The 20,495-nt window shown below is 49.2% G+C and overlaps 1 protein-coding gene across 1 annotated transcript in view; it reads left to right on the top strand.

The window, feature by feature from the left end:
• LOC142560661 (phospholipid-transporting ATPase ABCA3-like) overlaps positions 1–20,495 on the top strand; it is a 46,797-nt gene that overhangs the window by 18,750 nt on the left and 7,552 nt on the right. Inside the window, exons 8-12 of the mRNA XM_075672900.1 lie at positions 649–774; positions 3,732–3,989; positions 7,109–7,262; positions 13,824–14,031; positions 17,402–17,760. Coding sequence (XP_075529015.1) covers positions 649–774; positions 3,732–3,989; positions 7,109–7,262; positions 13,824–14,031; positions 17,402–17,760 — 1,105 coding nt within the window. The remainder of the gene's footprint in view (positions 1–648; positions 775–3,731; positions 3,990–7,108; positions 7,263–13,823; positions 14,032–17,401; positions 17,761–20,495) is intronic.

The raw sequence follows: 20,495 nt of genomic DNA on the forward strand, positions 1-20,495 counted from the left end.
ACCCCCCCTCTTCTCCGTTCCCCGACCAGACAATGTAAAAGATCACTGCCCAAGCACTCCGTACAGATGGTTAACCAGCGAAGCTGAAACGTGCTGTCCCGGTGTTTATCACTGGGTTAATCCCGACGGTTCATTATACGACCGCTTGGAAGGCTGGGTACGCCTCGGTACGCAGTTGGCACTTGCGCTCGGCTGCACGAGCCTGTTCTTGTGCCCGGGCTGCAACATCAGCACGGCGTAGACGAGCTCGTTCCCAGTTATGCTCGCGGCGTTGCTGATCGAAAGCAGCCTGCTCCTCAGGATTACGTATGACGTGCGGCCCACGCACTTTGGAGCCGGAGAGAAACTGCTGCGCGCGCGCTCGGCTGCGACGGAGAGCAACGACGTCACTACTGGCACAGCCAATCGCGCGCCTCTCTTTCTTTTTTTTTCGCGCATGCGCATGGGGTTGCGCCCAACGAGTTTTCCGCGTACAGGCGACAGACGGGCGAACGAATCGGCTAGTCACATAGACCTTTGCTGCAAAAGAAAGATAGAAAACGCGACATGTGACTGAACAATTCTACGCGTGGTTCCGCGGAATAGGCAGCAATTCAATTGCAATTAAGTGAAACTGGTGATTCCGCTGACGGATTTGTCCTGCTGCAGTGGCCATCCTGGTTCTATTCATGGCGAACGCGTTCTCCAGCCTCCCGCTGGCCTACCTGTTCTGCGGGCTGTTCCGAAACACCACGTGGGCTTTCTCCTTCCTTGCATTCGGGCTGTTTCTCGCAGGTGAGTGCAACTGTGAAGAAGCCCCGACGTAGCTGAGACGCGCCTCTGCGGATAGGCAACAAAAACGTGACGTCACAAAAATGTACGTGGTGGCGCTGCCGTCACCTTCGGTGCGCAGCAAACCAGGTGTTCCCTCTCCCTAGGTCTCATTTTCTCCCTTTAAAGATAGGGAGAGAGTCTAGTTTAAGTTCACATTTTCAGCTTCCATTAAACCACCCCTCCTCGATTGCATTCGTGGACGAGTGGCCTGGCTGAGGGTAATTAGCGAAGTTGAAACACGTACCATAAACACATTATTTCAAAGTTGTATAAACTCTACCACATGCGTTTTCGTTAAAGAACGACACTTAGCAAGTACGAAAGTTGAGAAACACTTGTTAAACAGTTGAATGGCAAACCAAAGTTTCATACAAAGTCCGGGCATGGTGTCATCGACGTTATCATGACGTCATGACATAGAACAAAGCTTGCTTACTTCGCGTAGCAGTGTGCTAGCATGAGGCTGTTGCTCATAAAGACCGAAGTAGAGCGTTGCGCACGTGTGTGGCAGCGGTAACATTGGAGGGCTTTATAAAAGTCAGCGCCACCTGTGGCGCCAAAGGCATTATGGGACCCTTGAGGGTAAGTTTTTGTTTTGGAGGCCATATGTGCTGCTAGCGTACCGAGATACCATTGCCGGCGCGGTACTATCTCTTGCCATCGAAATGATCAGACACCCGCCTGCTCTGATTGGTCTCTGTGGGTGACGTAGCTACAGGCGCGCGGGCGTGCCTACGCGAGCTAGCCCAAGCTCGCGCTGTCTGAAGACAGTGGTGCTATGCACGGGAATGCGTAGAGTCCGCAGGTGACGCTACTTTGCTTTAACGCGACAGCGTTAAGGGACGAGGGTGGCGATATGGGCTTGTTGGTCGGTCATCATCGAAATGTATCTGCATAGCGCAGCAAAACAAGGACACAAGAAGAAACGAAGACAAGCGCTATGGGGAACCAGCGTCGAGGGGCCCGTGTGGCAGAAAATCCGGCGTCGGCGTCCGGCGTCGACCATCCTTTCGCGCAAAATTATTCCTAACCACGCATACCCAACCGCCCTTCTATCGCTGAAGTTGCGCATACCTTGTCTTTCCTTCTTTACAAAGTTATTCCTCGGAATTTTGAAGGTGACAGCCCGTAAGCGAATGTCATGAAGAGAAACACCGACAGTGCATACCTTTTATGTTAGATCTTCTGAGGCAGGGATATTAAAAGTGCGAAACAATAACAGGAGATCGGCCCACGCAAGAGGCCGCGTTTCCACCCAGAAAGCTCGCTTTCGTGCATAGCATTCGCCGCCAGCGTTTCCCGGCAAACACAAGCTGCCGTTGCCGGGAAGTCTGAAAAGCACTCGGGGATGTTTGAATGCTATCGCGTTCCACTCTTAAAGGTGAAGCTTAAGCGTCCTCCAATCTTTTTCACGGGCACTTCGGCTGCGGTTGCCGACGCAACCACCGTTCTTTGTGAAACGCCTCAGAAGTTATGTGCTCGCGAAACACGTGAAAGACTTGTAAACATTATCAGACGGCAACTGCAATCAATCGGGGTGGCGTAGCATTTTGTGACATAGTGTGCTCTCGCGTGCTCGTACAGATAGAGAAAGAAAAGGACACTCTCAGGAACCTCGTATCTGTTACCAGTATACACCAAGGTGCATTTCTCAGTATAAGCTTAGAAGAAAGCGCATGTGGCAGGAAACGTTTACATGCAATCCGTCCGCCGTCTCCGGCAACTCGACAAAACATGTCGAAAGACACACACTGTTCGAAATAACATTTTCGGCATTTTAACCGGCACGAGCCGCATTCCAGTGAATAACACACACGGCTAACAGCTCCGTAAGCAACCGTTGACGTGCCCAATCACTTTAAACGTGATTGCTGTCGGAATGCCTCCGCGTATACAGATTGCCGTAATGCAACCAAGTATAGCAGCGCAATACCTACCCGCGTGTTCTGCATGCGTGCGACTGTCTTCCGGACAGTGTGTCGTAGCTGCATGTTTCATGCGTTTAGGAAGAACAAGTCACGACTCACACACTTCGCTCGCTGCATGTACCAGGCAGGCGATAAACGGGTGCCAGAGAAGGGATGCACCGATAGCGCGGAGATGTGAAGGCTGCGGAACCGACACGACATTTTGTGGCCACAGGGACGCGCTTGTCTTTCCAACCTGTTGTGCTACGCCTAGCGAAGACAGTAGAAGAAAGACTTGACTCCAGTTAGATGAGGCACATCCCACGGGGGTGGCCGCAAGCAAGTAGACGACGAGGCGCCCTCCCTCAAGATTCCCATGAAGCCCTACCTATGGCCACACGAGGGCACGCGCCACTTTCTAAAGTTAATTTAAAGCCGTCCGTTGCGGGAATCGAGCGAGCTATTGCATCATGACGTCATGACGCGTCCACTCCACGCGGTAGCGAAACTGATTATTTGAAACAACTTATTTAACTTTAAAAGAAGTTACAAAATTAGTCAGGGTGCTCCGATGCTTGCTAGCCTGTCTTATACAGTTTACACGGCTAACACCTTCATGTAACGCAAACAAACGACCTGCAGAGAATATCATACTGGTACTCCTATAATCAGCTGCTGCTTACGATACTGCTTCTTACACGACGCTGAGTAATCTGCTTTATAGAACCTACCTTATGGCAGTCTCTATTCTATAATCTATGCTCAGTAATCTATAATCGGTAGTCTAGCCTATAATCCTCTTTACGGCAACCTCCAGATCATTTTGTAGCAATTGCAAATATAGTGCTCCAGCAGTGTCCTTGATGACCGTTCCTGTTCTTTCTCTTAGCAGTCCTCAAGCTCTTGAGAATACTACACCGCGTTCAGTCCCTATGGCACTCTCCGTTTTGTTCCTTTCTCGGGCACTTCTGCGGTTCTTCGTCGCTCACTCGGACGCTGCGCTGCGCGCAGGCATGGTGGGCTCGCTGGGCGTGGAGATCCTCAGCATGCTCACGCAGGACAACCCGACGGCCACCTCGTCGACGGCGCTGTTCATCTGGGGCTTCGTGTGCCGCTGGTTCCCCACGTACGCGCTCGTGCGGGGCATCATCAAGGTCATCCTGCTGTTCAGGCTCAACGCCATCTGCCTCACGGGAGGGGAACTGCTCGACGATGCCTGCCGCGACACCCAGTACTCGTTGGACGAGAGGACTTCCCGCTGCTGCGACGGTGAGGCGGCTTTGGTGGAACGCCTCGCGGGCCCCGCATTCTCAAACCACCCTCGACCCGGAAGCACTTCCCTCGTTCCACCGGGTTTAGAACCCCTTAAACTCAGCAAAGTAGCGCCACGCTTTGAAGGATGCCGCCGCCTCCTCGCGCGCTCTTGTCGACGCCGCGTCGCTATTGGCCTAATAGCATCACGTGGGCCCTCGCGCCGTGTTTCAGAGCCATTTTCGCTCGAGAAGCGTCTACGGAGTGGCGAGGAGCGCGTGTTGGCGCCGTTGCTACGCTCGAGCGGTGTAGGCGGCGCCACGGTCGAGGGAGCATGAAAGAGAGGAGAAACGAGGAGGAGTGAAGGCGGAGGAGGAGAGTGTCGCTACTTCATGAAGGGGCTTTAACGTGGTTGAGCACACGGCACCACTCCTCGGGCGAAGAAGACGCTAAGCTTCTCAAGAACTGCCGCAGAGTGTCAATGAAGCGCAGCGACCACTTCTGTCGAGAGACGGCGCTGCCATCCACTTTCTTAAGTCAAGACAGGAGGGCTAGCTGAGTCGAGGACGTTATAGAATATGGAAGCTCAGAACAGGCGCAGAGAGGTCCCAGATCCCATATGGAGAATCTTGGCATCAGTTTTTCAGCGTTGACTGAACGCGATACGTTTACAAGCACAGTGGAACTATGTCGATATGGTTTTTTAGAAAACCAACGGAGAAACGAACGCATTATCCGAACAAAACGAAACATCCGTTACCGCTTGCGTCACACACTGCACACAAGGCGTTCGAAACCTATTCTCACAGAAAGCTGTATCCGAAGTTGAATAGAAAGCCAACAAGCACGCTAAATTCCACTTCACTTTATTTCCAACACAAAGTTGGGGATTGAAAGTATAGAAACTTGAAAACCCCCGCAGAAACGCGGCGGCAAATGCTGGCGCCGCCGAAGGACGATGCCTCGTCAATGGTGCACTGTCGCTGCTCGTCGACGTAACGACCGGGAAGGCAAAAGAGTAAAGAACGGTAATACACGCGGCGCCATGGTAGCTAAAGGAGACCGGCGCTGCGGCACATAATAGCCGTGAAAACGCAATAAACCGGAATGCACCAGTGATTTCTACTGCGCCAATTTCGACCGCCATAAAAAAGCTATTCTCACGGACTACCTATTGTCAGCACTTTCACTTGGACATTTCGTCAAATGCCTAAGTCAGTACCCCCCCCCCCCCCCAAGTCACCCTCATATATAAAAAAAACATCAACACGATGCTCTATTTATGGTCGGTATAGATGACTCACAGATACCTTCATGCGCATGCTTCTTACATGCTGCCACGTGCCTTTCTGGCATTGCAGTTCTGATCCTCGAGGGACGGTTGTTATCACGTTCTTTAAGTACTCCCACAAACTTACCGCAATATTAGCTTCGTGCATTCGATGGGCCCATCACATCAGGCCATGTAAGTCGACCGGATGTAACGGTTGGTACGCGGGAACCGGTGATAAGCGACGCTTTTTTTTATGTTTAAGAAAATGTCAAAACAAATATGCGGACGTATAACGCTATACTGGTGCAAATGCATCACGGTTTCTTATGCGATTTTAACGCAATCACCATAATGTAATGTTACGACTCAAATGTTTCCGTGTATATAGGGGCAGCGTGCGTACATATGTTCGTGTCGCGTTGGTATACCAATGCGGCACGAACGAACACATGTTTTAGATACCACACACGTGTGTCGTGTTTTTTCATGTTGAACATTATAGCCCGTGACTCGCAAGACACAGTGTATGCTACGCATCGTCAGTAATGATAAAGCGTTTGTAATTGGCGATGCAATCGTGCTTCTTAAAGCGTAGCGAAGGAGTTCTTTCTCCTCTCGACGCTTCTTTCAGGCTTCGATCGCTTGTACTCTAAGCGCACGAATTGATGTCATTTCGTCCATTTCACCTCCTTTTTTCCCACACCCTTCTTTTGCCAACTTGTTCATTTCGCTGTAGCCGACTCATTCAATTTTCAGTAGCCGACTTATTTCTTCTCTTCTTGCCTCGGGTTCTGCTTCGCCATTCGGGCTACGCAACCTAGTGACACGTACTCATGCAGTGGCATGCACCCAGCGCCCCATGCTGTCATCTACTCGGAAAGATTGTAGCAACCAGCAGCGACCACCTGCAAATTGGTTGGAGCAAGAGACATACGAAGCTACCCTGTAAAATAACAACGACAAAAAGTATTGTTCTGACTCGGGAACTGAAGTAGGGAACGGAAAAGCCCGGAGAGAAGCATGGGCGAATACGCGGAGCTTTCTTAGCTTGTACCCCCCCCCCCTCCCCCCGCACACCCACTTTGCTGTTGGTGGCTTGCGGCTGCTGTCTGGCCGAGTGTATAAGAACCTGGGGTTACCTGAACATTCCTGGCCAATTCCACCGAATAGGTACACGTACCCCACTGGGCGTGTTCCAGAATAGGCAAGAAGCGAAGCCGGCAACAGAAGCAGCCGAGTGTGGAGATTGAAGTGAACGAACTGGGACCAGACGGCAGCGCATTTAGCGCAGAGCGTTGAGCCACGTAAAAGTGAAGGAGGGAAGTGCAGACATCTTCGCTGAAACATCAAAGAAAAGCTTCGCTTATCACCGATTCGCAATGCGCAAGATCAGCCAATTATTTCTTTTTCCTCTAATTGTGGCATTTACTGCGGCGCCTGCCACGTTCGCTGATGATGACCGTCACGGCATTCTGTACGTACACGATGTGCTCCTCCGAGATGCGTTCAAGATGTCCGAGGAAGCGTGGAAAGCTTGGGCGAGTTGGCAGAGGTTCATTTTTGATGGTGTTCACAGCGCAAACGTATCTGCCTATCCCTTACTTCATTAGATATGCGCGCGCTGTGAAAACCATCGAAATGGTACGAGGTGGCACGAAGACAACTCGCACGTTGTTTACTGGACGCTATTAATTTTTGCCTCGACGTAAGAAAATTATGTGGTGTGATGAACTTGGGAAACTGGCAGGCGCAAGTTGGAATTAGCTAGCGCAAGACATGGAGGAGCCTTCGTCCTGCAGTGGACATAAACATAGGCCGATGTCGATGATCATCATTGTAATGATGATGATGAATATTTTCGCAGCGCGCCAGGGTAACAGCACGGTGAAGCTTCTTTACCCGCTGGAGCCGTTCTACGAGACTGGCTTTTACGAGGCTGTGAGCATGATGGTCGAGGGGATGCTCTACTTGGCAGCGCTCTCGCTTGTGGACTCGCCACTGATTTACAGTCTACGATGGTGAGTCTCAGTGGCAATCTGCTTGTGGACTCGCCACTGATTTGCAGTCTACGATGGTGAGTCTCAGTGGCAATCTGCTTGTGGACTCGCCACTGATTTACAGTCTGCGATGATGAGTCTCGGTGGCAAACAACGTTGGGCGCAGTCGGGCGCTTTGCACGGCCCTCCAGAGCTCTTCAATCAGACCAGCTCCGAAACTGCGTTTCATGCACCGAGAATATCCTAGTTACCCTGGTTACCCTAGTTACCATAGCTACCACAGCTAACCTATTTACCCTATAGTTATCCTATAGTTACCCTACCTTGGTTACCTTCCTGTAGGTGTGAACTCTGTATCGCCCAGCGTACCGTAATTTATGCTCCGCCAAGTTTTATACCTCAAGATGCTGATCGAAGCACGAAAACCACAACGTAAATCCTCATGTAGTAGCATTTGTGACACGCGGGAATGAACGTTAAGATGTGGAAAGCTCAGGAAGCCAGTGACGTTACTATACTTGTTAAAGTACAGGGTACGGAAGACGCGGCCGGTCGAACGGAGGTTATAATGTAACGAAGAAGAACCGCCGGTTAGCTTGGCGCATCGCCAGCGTTTTACTTACGGGCCGTTTCAGGCTTCTCGCAGGGCAATAACTTTTCGCAACGAGTTCACCCTTTCCCGTCTTGCGTACCACGTAAATAAACAGCTTTAGATACTAATCAAGTTCCAGCTCAAGTAACATTTCATTGTTGCCCTTTTTGAACAACTGTACTCTTGGTGGTCAAAAATGAAGGCGAACAGGCTATTCATATTTTTTGTTGAGGCGGAACGCTAGACATTGCAGGGCAAACAGTGTGTCCAAGCTAACGTTAGCCAAGCTCTTAATAAATAGAATGTACGAGGACGCAACCAATGGTAGACTGTCAGCAGTGACGTTCATACGTACCACACACTGGAGGATTTTTTTTTCATAATTCAACTATCGATAATTATAGTAGATTAATTAACGAACATTTTTAATCGCTCAATCGCGGGCACGGGGTTTAATAGAAAAGTTAATAATGAATTATGTTTCAAAACACACAACTCAGCGTGGCACAATGCCTTTCTCCTCCCCCACAAGGCCGCAACGCACTGCATTGACTTCGCTCTTCACACGAAAAAAAAAAAAAAAGGCAGCTTGCCGTTCGCGGTGACCAACGCCAATATACGTATGCCTCGCCACTTTGCACGTGGCAGTCGAGCCAGTCAGTGAGCAAAGTTAATTCTTCTGAGTAACGCCAGGGACCACTGGTGTCGCGGCGCGCGCACGCGTAATGCTGCGGTTATTTTCGTATTTCGCGCACTTTTCTTTATAACGCGGGAAAAAATAATAATTACGCGAGACATATCCCACTGAAAACAGCCGAATCTGGTCTGTTTTCTTTCTAAAACACAAAGATTACTCTTGAATCAAAAGTTAGCGCCCTCAATTCAGCAATTAAAATGTTAGTCGATTACCCTCGTCTAACTATCGATAGTTTAATTATGAAAAAAAATTCTCTTGGTGCGGGACGTCATTGCTCAAAGAATACCATTGGCTGCGTCCTCGTATATTCTATCGGGTGTTCAAAATTAGGCTTTATGGTTTTCTTAAAATTGGGCACTGGGAGGCACGCAAAGACTACCTGCGCAAATAAATTATGTGGCCAGGGGGACACAAAGTGAGACGATAATTATCGCTTTCAGCAGCCCAATTAACCAATATTGAATAACTGACCTGTTGTTGACTGCAGTAAGTGGGTATGTTTGTATTGAGAAGTTAGATGCAGTCGTGTTTCTACATAGTATCAGTTGGAAGAACTCTTCTAGCCTGTCTCCGAGATATCCGACTCCGAATTGGAATTATCATTCGCATGATTACGCATGCAAGGGAGTTAGGATCGGCGCAAAGCTCCTCCCAGATGTGACGCGGCTGTTGCGTGCGGCGTATAGTTTGACAACGGGGCGGAGGCATTGGCAAAGAACATAACTGTCCCCCTTACCCTCTCGGCTGGTGAAATAAGAAAAAAAAATTTGAAGAACCCGGAACCGCTGTCGGTAACGCGCGACCACGCAGCCTGTAACGATGGCGGCAGCAGCCATGCCGAGATAATGGCGCGAGAGGAGAAGCCGGAGGGCAGCGCGCGTGCGTAATGGGCACTAAGAGAGGCGGCCACGGTCCTTGCTGGGCTGCGCAAATAAAGTGACTGCTGATTACGAAGTATCGTAAGTTTTAATGAAATCAAGAGCAACAACTGCACGGCACACCGCACTGTCATATCGTCAGCGTTCTCAGACTTAAACGTCAGAAGGGCGAAACAATAACGGAAACCTGAAAGTGATGCAGTTTTCATGGCGCGGCTGCGCACTACCTCCGGGATCGGCCCACGCAAGAGGCCGCGTTCCTGCCAGAAAGCTCGCCTTCGTGCCTAGCGTTCGCCGCCAGCGTTTCCCGGCAAACATTGCGGTTACATAAGCTGCAGTTGCCGGGAAGCGTGAAAAGCAGTCAGGGATGTTTGAATACTATGGCGTTCTACTTTTTAACAAATAGTTTTGACGTCATCTAGTTTGTCAATATTCTTGTAGTAGTAGTATAGCATCTTCATAGAGGCAACTCCCTCGAGCGTCACTGTCCGCGGGATACAGGATCCGACCTCCCTTACTGCAAAGCGACAATGAGGGTATACCCCTGGTGACGTGCTCCTTCACAATAATAATAATAAAAAAAAAACTGGCTTCGATATAGCTTCTTATACATGACTTGCACTCCATTGGAGAAGAGGGGAAGAGTGATCCCCCTGCACTATCATAAGAAGCACGCGGTTAGAATGATAAATGTGGCAGCTTCCCGCGACATGCTAATTGCATGCCCTTTATCCCATGCCCCCACCCCAGGATGGCTGGCGTGTCATTTAGTTGGTTGTGATACCACGTGACCGCCGTCCTTTTGTGTTCCTTTTCAAGCCCGAAGCACCGCTTTCTTTGATGCCCGTTCTGGAAAAGTCGTTTTAAAGGCGCTGTAATAATTTATTTGTGGCACTCTCGACTAATTTAAATTTCGTACCGTAATTATGGAATCAACAGCTATACGAAAAAAAAAATTCTTATCAGTGCTCCTGTAGCTCAGCGTGAAGGGCACCATGTTAAGCCGAGAGGTTGGCAGTGTTGTGCAGAATTCCTCAGCTCAATTGGCTTTCTTGGCGTTAGTACAATCACATCAAACTGTAGTGGTTTCCTCTGGGTTTGCGCCGTCGTGGTACAAAAGCGCCTCCCCGCCCCCCTCCCTCCCCACTTCAGTTTAAGAAAATTTTCTACCAGTAGCTGTTCTTTATAAGGGAAAAGACTGGTTCGGCTTTCTGTTTCATTTTAACTACAACGAAAATTGACCCGCCATCCCGGCCCTGCGAAATTGGATGTCCATTGAAGCTCTTGGAATGCTTCTTTTGAGCTTGCTCTTTATTGAAACGTACGCTGTTCTGCATGTTGCATGCGTTACTCGAAAGAACGCGCGAACTGTTGAGTTTTCTTTGCCGATTGCTTGTAGCCTCTTAATGACAGTTTTCGGTTGACGTTACGCCACGAAGAAATGGAGGCAATTACAACATAGGAGAACCGTTGTTGGAGCAAAAAGTTAGAACGGTACCAAGTGAAGGCTACGCTATTCAGCCGCCTAAGCTACTCTGATTCTTTGCGTGATATTCATCGGAAGGTTGCTTTAACCTTCCTGCGCAGCGCGGAGTGCAAGCAGCATTGCATAGACACACACGAATAGCACCGGTCTTTTAACTAAGAACATTCGTTGCGACTTTTGCAGTCTATGGAATAACTTTGCCTTAACATATTTCTTCCGGGTAACGAGCATACCCGAAACCTGCCCTCGAAAATTAACAAGTTGCAGAGCATGGTGGCGCGCTCATTTAGCGTCATTATCTCACACCAAGAATGCGAAGTGCATTAAGCACTGCCGTTGCCAACCATTTGTACGTAATATAAAAGGCGCTTTTCGAAGTGTGTGCTAATAAAGACGGTACTTACTAGCCTGTTGAACTACAAAGTGAACGTCTCGTGTAATGTGATCACTTACATGTCTTTGGCGGCTGAGGCCCCCAAAGTTATCTGAAAAAAAAATAAATGTTAGAGGACGCTTAAGCTTCGCCTTTAAGGCCAAGTCTATGCACGAAGGCGAGCTTTCTGGTAGAAACGCGGCCACTCTCGTGGGTCGATCCCAGAGATAGCGAGAAGCCGCGCCAAAAACAATTACGTGATTTTTCAGGTTTCCGGTAACGTTTCGCACTTCTAATATCTAAGTCTCAAAAGGTTTAACACGAAAGGCACGCGCTGTCGGTGTTTCGTTTCACGACATCCTTCTGTGGGCTGCCGCTCTCGAAATTGCGAGGAATATAACTGCGTCAAGAATGTGATAACACAAGGTACGAGCAATTCTAGTGACAGAATAGTGCGGCGATATAACCTGCGTATACCGCATGTCATATAGGAAGGCGTGGCGATTACATATACATAAACACACACGGAAATTTTCGCTCACGGGCACGCCGGCGCTAGACGCCCACACTGCATTTTCTGCGACAAGGGGGCGCTTAACGCTTTCGCGTTAAAGAATTAGGCAGGGACACTTAAGACTGCTTACGTGTGGTAATGCGAAAGCATCGTACCAATTGTAGACCTCGGAACATCGTGAACCCGCTCATTGCACGCATGAACACACTCGTGAACGCACGCACTTGATGGCAGCTTGCGCAACAGTAATCTTAACCGGGAATACGCGGTTAGCGCTACGTGGCTTCGCATTGCATGTAGGCGCTGGCAACAACATTGACATCAGTTGACAGGCTGGCTGTTACGTCACTCCCCACGTCGCAAGCTGCCGTCGCCGTGGCAGCTTGCGCAACAACGATGTTTACCGGGAAACGTATATGCGGGAAACGTGCTTCGCATTGCATGTAGGTGCGGAAGCGCCTTATCCTCAATTATGTGGTTCGTATGATTGTTTTGAGATTGTTCGTTATTGGAAACGTAAGCTGTTCTGTGTCTTCCATGCGTGATTCCAATGAATGTATGCACTGTTCGCTTCACTTTGCTGAGTGCATGCTTGTATTGTAGCCTATGCCTTACGGGGATATGAGCCAACATTGATTGCATTTGGGGGTATGAGCCATTGATGATGGTAGTTCTGCATCGACGTTAGGCCGCGAATAAATCCCTGGATCTTAGCCATAGACAGCTCCGCTGTAAATAAAAAAGCCTGAACGGAAGTTTCTTCTTTCCATTGCTTGTCAGTCTAGACGGAAGTCCTATGTTGGCTGACTACACAACTGCAGAGGAAGTACTTCCAGAGCAAGATTATGAAGGTGTTGCTCCTGACAAATAGTTTCATTAACCAGATTTGACGTCAGGACGGCAATTTTAGGTGCACTAAAAGAAAGGTTATATTAAGCGGTATTAGTACGCCACGCTTCACATGTGACGAAACGTTCAATTTTTCCGTAAGCAGAGTGCTTGGCAAGGCAGAAAAGACGCACAAATGAAATCTGACTCGGGAGGCTTTCATGAAGCCCCCATACACTGGCTCGTCAATACACAAAGCACTTAAACAGCATTTGCATGGGCCTACAATAAACTATTTTTATTAAAATAATGCACTGCGTTCTGAATCCACCAAAAGCTCAGCCTAGCAAAAGTACGAGAACTTATTTGGTGCTAAAACTGATCAAATGCACGAAAAAAAAATATTTTTTTTTCGTCACGTGGTGCCACTCACGTCTCGGCAAGAAATTTAGAAATACATATTTGGTCTTCCTTTTTTTAATTATTCACCAACATATTTTTAAAATATACAATGAAAAAAGCACTTATCATTGTAAACTGGTTTTAAACTGGCCGCTGAAAAGTCTCTGCATAATTATGGCTTTTCTTCCATTGTGTCGTGCCGTGTAAGGCACCCACACGTTAGAACTTGTTTTGTACCACGGGGAGCCTCAAAATATGTAAGTGACCAAGTGGCAAGCCCTCTGAAAATATGGAGAGAAAAAAACTAAATTTCCTGAAGTGTGCGGACACTAGGACAGCTTTCTTTGCCTTTCAGGGTCGGCAGACGACAATTCCGAAAGCAACCAAGAATCTCCGAGCCAAAAAAAAAAGAAGAAAAAAAGCAGGGTTTCTTATTTACGCCGTCGCACGCCGGCTTTTCAAGGGCGTACGATAACCATTGCGGAGCTGTCATAAACATCAAATAAACTGTGGCAAAGAAGCTTCAAATTGGGCTTGGTATAGTTGGCGCAGGCGCATCTTTTTTTGTTGCGTTAGCGTTTCGCAGGCTATTCACGCTTAAGACTCTTACATTCGTGTTCCTTCCTCCTTGTTCGACATGTTTGCTAACGCTCGCACCAAGATGCAAAGCTGTCACCGACCACCCTTGTAACATCTTCACTGTAATAAAGCGACATCGTCCCGCAGACGTTACCGCGACGCCGTTTGCTTTTTCTTTTTCTTTTTTTTTTCAAATACCGCGGTAGCCATTATCGACGCGTGCGCGCATGCAGGTACGTGGCGCGTCGCCTCTACGGTTCCGACGACGCCGACGAGGCGTCCGAGCAGCAGCTGCGCGGACCCCGGCTCGTGGCCGTTTCCATGGACCCCGAAGTCGAGCGCGAGGTGAACCTGGTGAACCAGGTGTGTCGCACCAGGGCGTTCAAGGACGTTGCCATGTCGGTGCGCAACATCCAGAAGGCCGTCGGGTTCGTCGAGCAGGTACGGGAAGCGCTCCCCTACTCGCGAGTGCCTTGGAGCAGACGTTTTTATGCGAAGCATGCTAGCCGCACAACCACGCTCTTCCTTGCTGCGCCGCGCGCGGCCGCGTAGCTACCATATGACGTCATAACAGCTGCAAAAAGCGGAGGCTCAACTCGTGCGCTCGCTTGCGGCCGCGTAGCTACATAGCCGGGTCTCAGCTCGTGCGCTCGCCTGCATGAGTTGTTTCTTCGTCTAGCCGAACCAAATATAGCCAAGCAACAGCAGTTCACCAGGCTAAACAGTGGTTCAACAACTAAAGTAAAGGCTAGTATGCTTCGCATCCTGGTCTTAACCTTAGCTAAGCCACAGCCATTTTTTCTCTCTTTTTTTTCAAGACATGTCGTATGCAAAAAGAAAAAAGAAAGAAAAAAAAAAGCACGGAGCAACAGCTGAACAACAACAACAACAACAACAACAACAACAAATTTATTACTGGTGATTTAGCGCTAAACGAGAGAGAGATGGGTCGACGTTACGTCGCGCCTCTTCGAGGTCCCGGATCTTCGATGTAAAACCGCGCTCACCACGTTGCTAAGTGTTGTTGAGCAGCGCACTCGGATGCCCGTCCTTGCCTCTTCGAGGAGTGAAGTGCAAGTCACGGTGGTCCAGAGCAGACCTCTCTCGATCATCATCATCATCCTTATTTTATGTGCACTGACCCCAGGACGAAGGCCTCTCACAGCGATATCCAGTTACTCCTGTTTAGCGGTAACTGATTCCCACTTGCGACGGCAAATTTACTGATTTCATCATCCCAACTAGTTTTCTGCCGTCATCGACTGCACTTTCGATTCCCTTGGCACCCATTCTTTAACTATGATGGTCCACCGGTTAGCTACCCCGCGCATTACATGGCCTGCCCAGCTCCATTTTTTTTTTCTCTTAACGCCAACTAAAATGTCGGGTACGTCCCCGTTTGCTCTCTGATCCACACCGCTCACTTCCTGTCTCTTAAGGTTACGCCTAAATTTTCTCGTTCCATAGCTCTTTGCGCGGTTCTTAGCTTTTTCTCGAGCTTCTCTGTTAACCTCCAAGTTTCTGCACAATATGTTAGCACCGGTATAATGCAATTACTGCACACTTTTCTTTTCAGCGACAGTGGTAAGCTCCCATTCAGGATTTGGCAATGCCTGCCGTATGCAATCCAACGCAAGATAGACCACAGAGCGCTAAATTTGCCCTATTTTTCCTGCCGTTTTCACTGAATACAAAACAGCCACACGTAGAAACTTCGCCTATTCCCCCAGCATATATTTCAAGAAACCAAAAGCGCCGTCAAACGCTGTTGATGTACTTGGCGTAGTAGCAGTAACTGCACGTGATCCATCACCGGAGTATTCCCTTTACTCCCGCAGATAGTATCCGCGAGTACAGCTCACTCTGTCGTGAGGACTGAAAAAAATTCTGCATCTCACGACGAATGTTAATGCGACTAACAACGAAGCGATGTAACGCCGCACCGTACTCCCGCCGTCGAAACGCGTCATGTATGCGGCGTGTGTGCAGCCAGCCTCCGCGCTCTCGCGCTTCTCTTTGAACGTGCTGCACCATCTCTTTCGTCCGACTCTTTCGAAATGGTCCAAACAATAATCCACGACATCTCGAACGCGCCGCCGTGAAAAAATATCGTGGTGTGCGCTGCGCGAGGACAATTCATGGAACAAGAAGGAGTTTGTGTCTCCCGTGTCTAACCTGCCATGGCCGTCGACGTGGTTCTCGACGGGCTTGCCAGCGCATCAAACTCGGGTGGCTCCATTGTGTATGTAGGCGTACGGCTTCTCCGGGTGACCTGGAGTGCTTCGACAGAGCTGGTGGCATCTACAGCATCGTGCCCCTAGTGTTCACAGGGTGTAGGCCTACCCAGAACCTGCACCAGTAGGTTGAGAGAGGGAATAGCCAGAAAGGTCCACTTTTCAGCGAACGGTACTCTACAGTTGATGTTCCCACAGCTTAAACCTAACGTCGTCCACGTCATCTCCTCTTTTTTTTCCCGCCACCGACCCGAAACGGACGCATGCATTGATGATACAGAAAATGGCTCAAACGTGCGCATAATGAATGCTGATGGCGCGTGGCGCTAGTATTTTAAACGAAATATTGCTATACAAGTACAACCATTCGCAATCGTGATTTATGCGCCCAGAGAGTTGTTGCCTTCGTGCGTTTGGAAATTTAGTAATGTGAAGTTCGGTAGATGGCGACACTAGAACGCACGGAACCGCAAACACGAACATTAGACTCAAATCCAGGTATACCACCCATCATTCCCGTGGTGGCTATGTCATTCTGCTGCCGAGCATGACGTCTCGCGTTCCATTCCCGGCCACGGTGGCCGCACTTTGATACGGACGAAATGCGAAACCCTCGTGTACTCGGATATGAGCACACGAGGGTCTCGTGAAAGAATCCGTGGTGGTCAAAATTATTCTAGAGTCGCCCACCCTATGGCTTCTCTTATAATACCATACTTGCTTAGGAGCGTTTTGATTTTGGCTCGTGATCATTTGAATGGGTCCCCATACTGTTGCTGCGCATCACGCCAGAGAGCACGTTGAAAGCCCCGTGCGGCGATACCTACGAAGTCCTTTGTGGTGAAAAAAAAAAGCTGCAGTTTCACTCGAAAGGCGAAGAAGCATCTATTTCGATAGCAAGTAATAAGTAAATAGTGAAGTAGTAAATAGTAGATTTATCAGCCATATAGACTTTTAAGTATGCTCGCTTACTAACTAAATTAACTAGCACGGTGTCACGCACACATAGACAAACATAAACGCATCTCACTCGATGAGCTTACACTCGCTGTCAGAACGCTGGCGTGAGTAAGAGCGGCAGCAGTAGCGATCGGAACGACCTTCGTGCTCCCTCTCGCTTCAACGCGAACTAAGCGGCGAGAACAGGACACACGCGAAGCTATCAGCCGTCGGCGCAGCCATACTGTGTACCCATCGCAGATCGCTCTCAAGATAGGCACGCGCGACCGCCACTGAGTGCCGCCAGAGTGAAACGCCCCTCCCCCGGTACATTACGCGCGATGGAAGACGACGCGTAAACCGCCACCTGCCTTCATCCCTGGCGCGCGCGAGATCGAGCCACTATCCTCGGTTCACCCTCGCATGCTTTCACTCGCACGCACAGTACTAGGCGCGAGGCCACAATGTTATCGCACCTGGACATTGTACGGTACCTCACGGCGACGGCGACGGAGGAAACGCGCTTGGCCTGTCCCTACATAGTAGCTCTCGCAATAAAACCATGCTTTGATGATTGATGCCCGTTTGTGCGTCTGTTTCGCGACTGACATCGCCTCGCTCGCGCCCTCTGGCGGCAGATGGAAGTCGTGAACGGCGTGAGCATCCTCCTGAACCGCGGCGAGTGCTTCGGCCTCATCGGCATCAACGGCTCCGGCAAGAGCGCGCTCCTGGAGATCCTGGTCGGCCTCCAGGTCCCCACGGGGGGCGGCGCCTACACGGCCGCGCTCTCGCTGGGCGGGGACCTGCGCGCCTGGCAGCAGGGCATCGGCTACGCGCCGGACGGCCTCTCCCAGGAGAGCTTGCCGAACCTCACCGTGGGCGAGCTGCTGGAAATCGTGGCCAGGCTGCGAGGCGTCGTCTGGAGGCGCCAGGCGCTGCTCGGCGTCCTGGCGCTCACCGGGAGGCTCCGGGAGGACCAGATGATCAGCAAGTGCAGGTGATCGACGACGGCGGTGTTTCACGCCGGGCCACACAGTCGAACTTATAAGCGGTTCTAAAGCAAAACGAGACGGAAACGCGAGGGGCTATAGTTTTTTTTTGGGGGGGGGGAAACGGAATCCCGTGAAAAGCAACGTGGGAGAAGCAAAATTTGGCAGTGGGCTTAGATTGTCAAACGTACCTAAACGTCGTTTTTGAGCGCAATAAGCGGAGTACGAAGGGACGGACACACGCGCGCACCCCCCCCACACTCAAGTATGTATGTATGTATGTATGTATGTATGTATGTATGTATGTATGTATGTATGTATGTATGTATGTATGTATGTATGTATGTATGTATGTATGTATGTGTGTGTGTATGTGTGTGTGTGTTTATGTATGTATGTATGTATGTATGTATGTATGTATGTATGTATGTATGTATGTATGTATGTATGTATGTATGTATGTATGTATGTATGTAGTAAAAACTCGATCTAACGAAACTGATTGTACGAAGTTCCCCATCTAACGAAGAAATTTACATTCCCCAGAAGGAACCCACAGGGTTCAATGCTATCATCAACCCGATTTAATGAAATTAACTTCGCCGAACTCGATTTAAAGAATATTTATTGAAAATGAAATTCGTATGTCTCTTCTTGCGCCCAAGAAACAATGTTTAGCAAACCCCACCAAGTTCCCCAAGTTCATCGATACATGCATAAATTTGTGCTCAAGACTGACGAAAGAAAAAGACGGAAGGAAGTACACGGACGCAAGATACCAAGCACTAACTATAAATTCTGTTCTTGAGTTCTTCAGAAGCATGAGAACGTTATATGTGACAATGTTACATGCCACTGCACTGCAAGTGCGGATTATTTTTTTGACATTAGAAAAACGGTGCGTAATTCACTAGCAAGCAAAGAAAAAAAATTGCCGACGATTACGTTACTTCCTAATGCGAAATTTGAGCGCAGCAAATAAGCTGTTTCACCTTTTCGATAGATTGAGGCAAAGAAATCGAGCAACACATGTATGCGCTATCACAGAATTTTTTTTTATTTTTCACACGTATTCCTTTAACAAAGACTCCACTAACAGTTCTTGACAGTCATGAAGGAAGCTTTGTGGTCGGAGAAATAGACTGATATATGTTCGACTTGGTACACCAATGCTTGATTCTCAAAGACGAGATGTATACAAGTGCCTCGCGAGGTTGTCACAGCCGTGGGACGCGTTACGAGCGAGAGGAACGGGATGTTCTCCCGCATAAGTGTTAGGAAATTGCTGTTTGTCTTTATGTCAAGCCGCCACCGATCTGGCTCTCTGATTGCCACCGCACAGGGCGAACGGCAGCGGCAATTTCGGCTTGGGCGGTGCACATATACAGATCCGCCGCCACCGATCTGGCTCTCTGATTGCCACCGCACAGGGGTTGCATTGGAGGAGGAGCGAAGAAAGGAATTAAGTTCGAGCCGGCGCTTTGACAACCGGAGACTCGCAGGAAGAGGGGGGAGGGGGGCGGCGTGTACACCCAGCGGCAAACGATGGGGGCAGAAGCGCGCGCAGCAAGCGGACAACACGATAAAGGGAGGAGGGAAGAGATAGCAGCGACTGACTGATGCCGCTGACGCCGATAGTGAGTCAACCCCAGCTGCGGAGTTGGTCTCAGGGACAACGAATAACCGGCGCGTCGGCAACTGAAGAGCACCCTATCCGCCACACAAGAACAGGGGGGGGGGGGGACCCTTTCCTCCTCTTTCTGCATGGCGGCGACGGTGTTCTATGCAGTCACGTTATCTTGACTCTCTAGCGGCGTCAGCGGCATCCAGCGGTATCAGTCGGTCGCTGCTAGCGCTGGGGGGATGAAAGGGGGGCGGAGCTGGTTACGAGGCCGACGACGACGCCGACGCGAAACCCAGGAACGGACGCCAAAGAGCTGCGCTCTAAAAAAAATCGTGAGAGCTGTCCCCTCATAGCACCTGTATCAGCGCGCACCTACTTTATACAGGTAGCTCTGGGCAGAACAGATATTATCTTAATCGGTGGTAATTGATGACATCGGAATGTAGATTCGCGAACGCGTCATTGCACATGCGATGTGGCCGCATATAAGGTGTTTTATTTTAGTTGCACAACATTTAAAAAAAATTACCTGTGGCACAAAGCCCAGTTGTAACCTTTGATCTAAATTACCTGATGAGCTTGACGAGACGGCCGTTACTTCCACGAAAAATAAAAAATGCCTAATTGAATAATTAACATAATTACACTAAATGTTTAGTTAATTACTTGGCGGCGCATATTTCAACGTAGGAGTTTCAGCTACTGTGTTGGCAAGGCATATCCACTTGAAACGAATTCTTCGGATGGCAGCGGTTTCGAGATATGCGGCGTCAAACTTGCGGCAGAAATGCATTGTTGTACCTCTTACGAACACGCTGTTCTATGCATTGAAGCACAAAAATAACTGGAACGGCAATGTATTTCGCCGGACACATTGAAAATTTGTGTATGTAAACTTGCGTAGTCCCCATCCGTTTCAAATGAATACGCGTTGCGAACTCACCGGCTACAATTTGTGAATTGAAGTATGTACCGTAAAGCAACGAACTAAAAAATTGGTTGGTGTAGTTATGTTAATTATTCAATTACATATTTTGATTTCTCATGTAAGTAATGGCCGCCGCATCGAATAATTTAGATCGAGGGTTAGAATCGTGCTGTTTGCCACAAGCAAAATCT

This window comes from Dermacentor variabilis, chromosome 10, assembly GCF_050947875.1.
Source record: "Dermacentor variabilis isolate Ectoservices chromosome 10, ASM5094787v1, whole genome shotgun sequence".
In the NCBI taxonomy this organism is placed as follows: Eukaryota; Metazoa; Arthropoda; class Arachnida; order Ixodida; family Ixodidae; genus Dermacentor; species Dermacentor variabilis.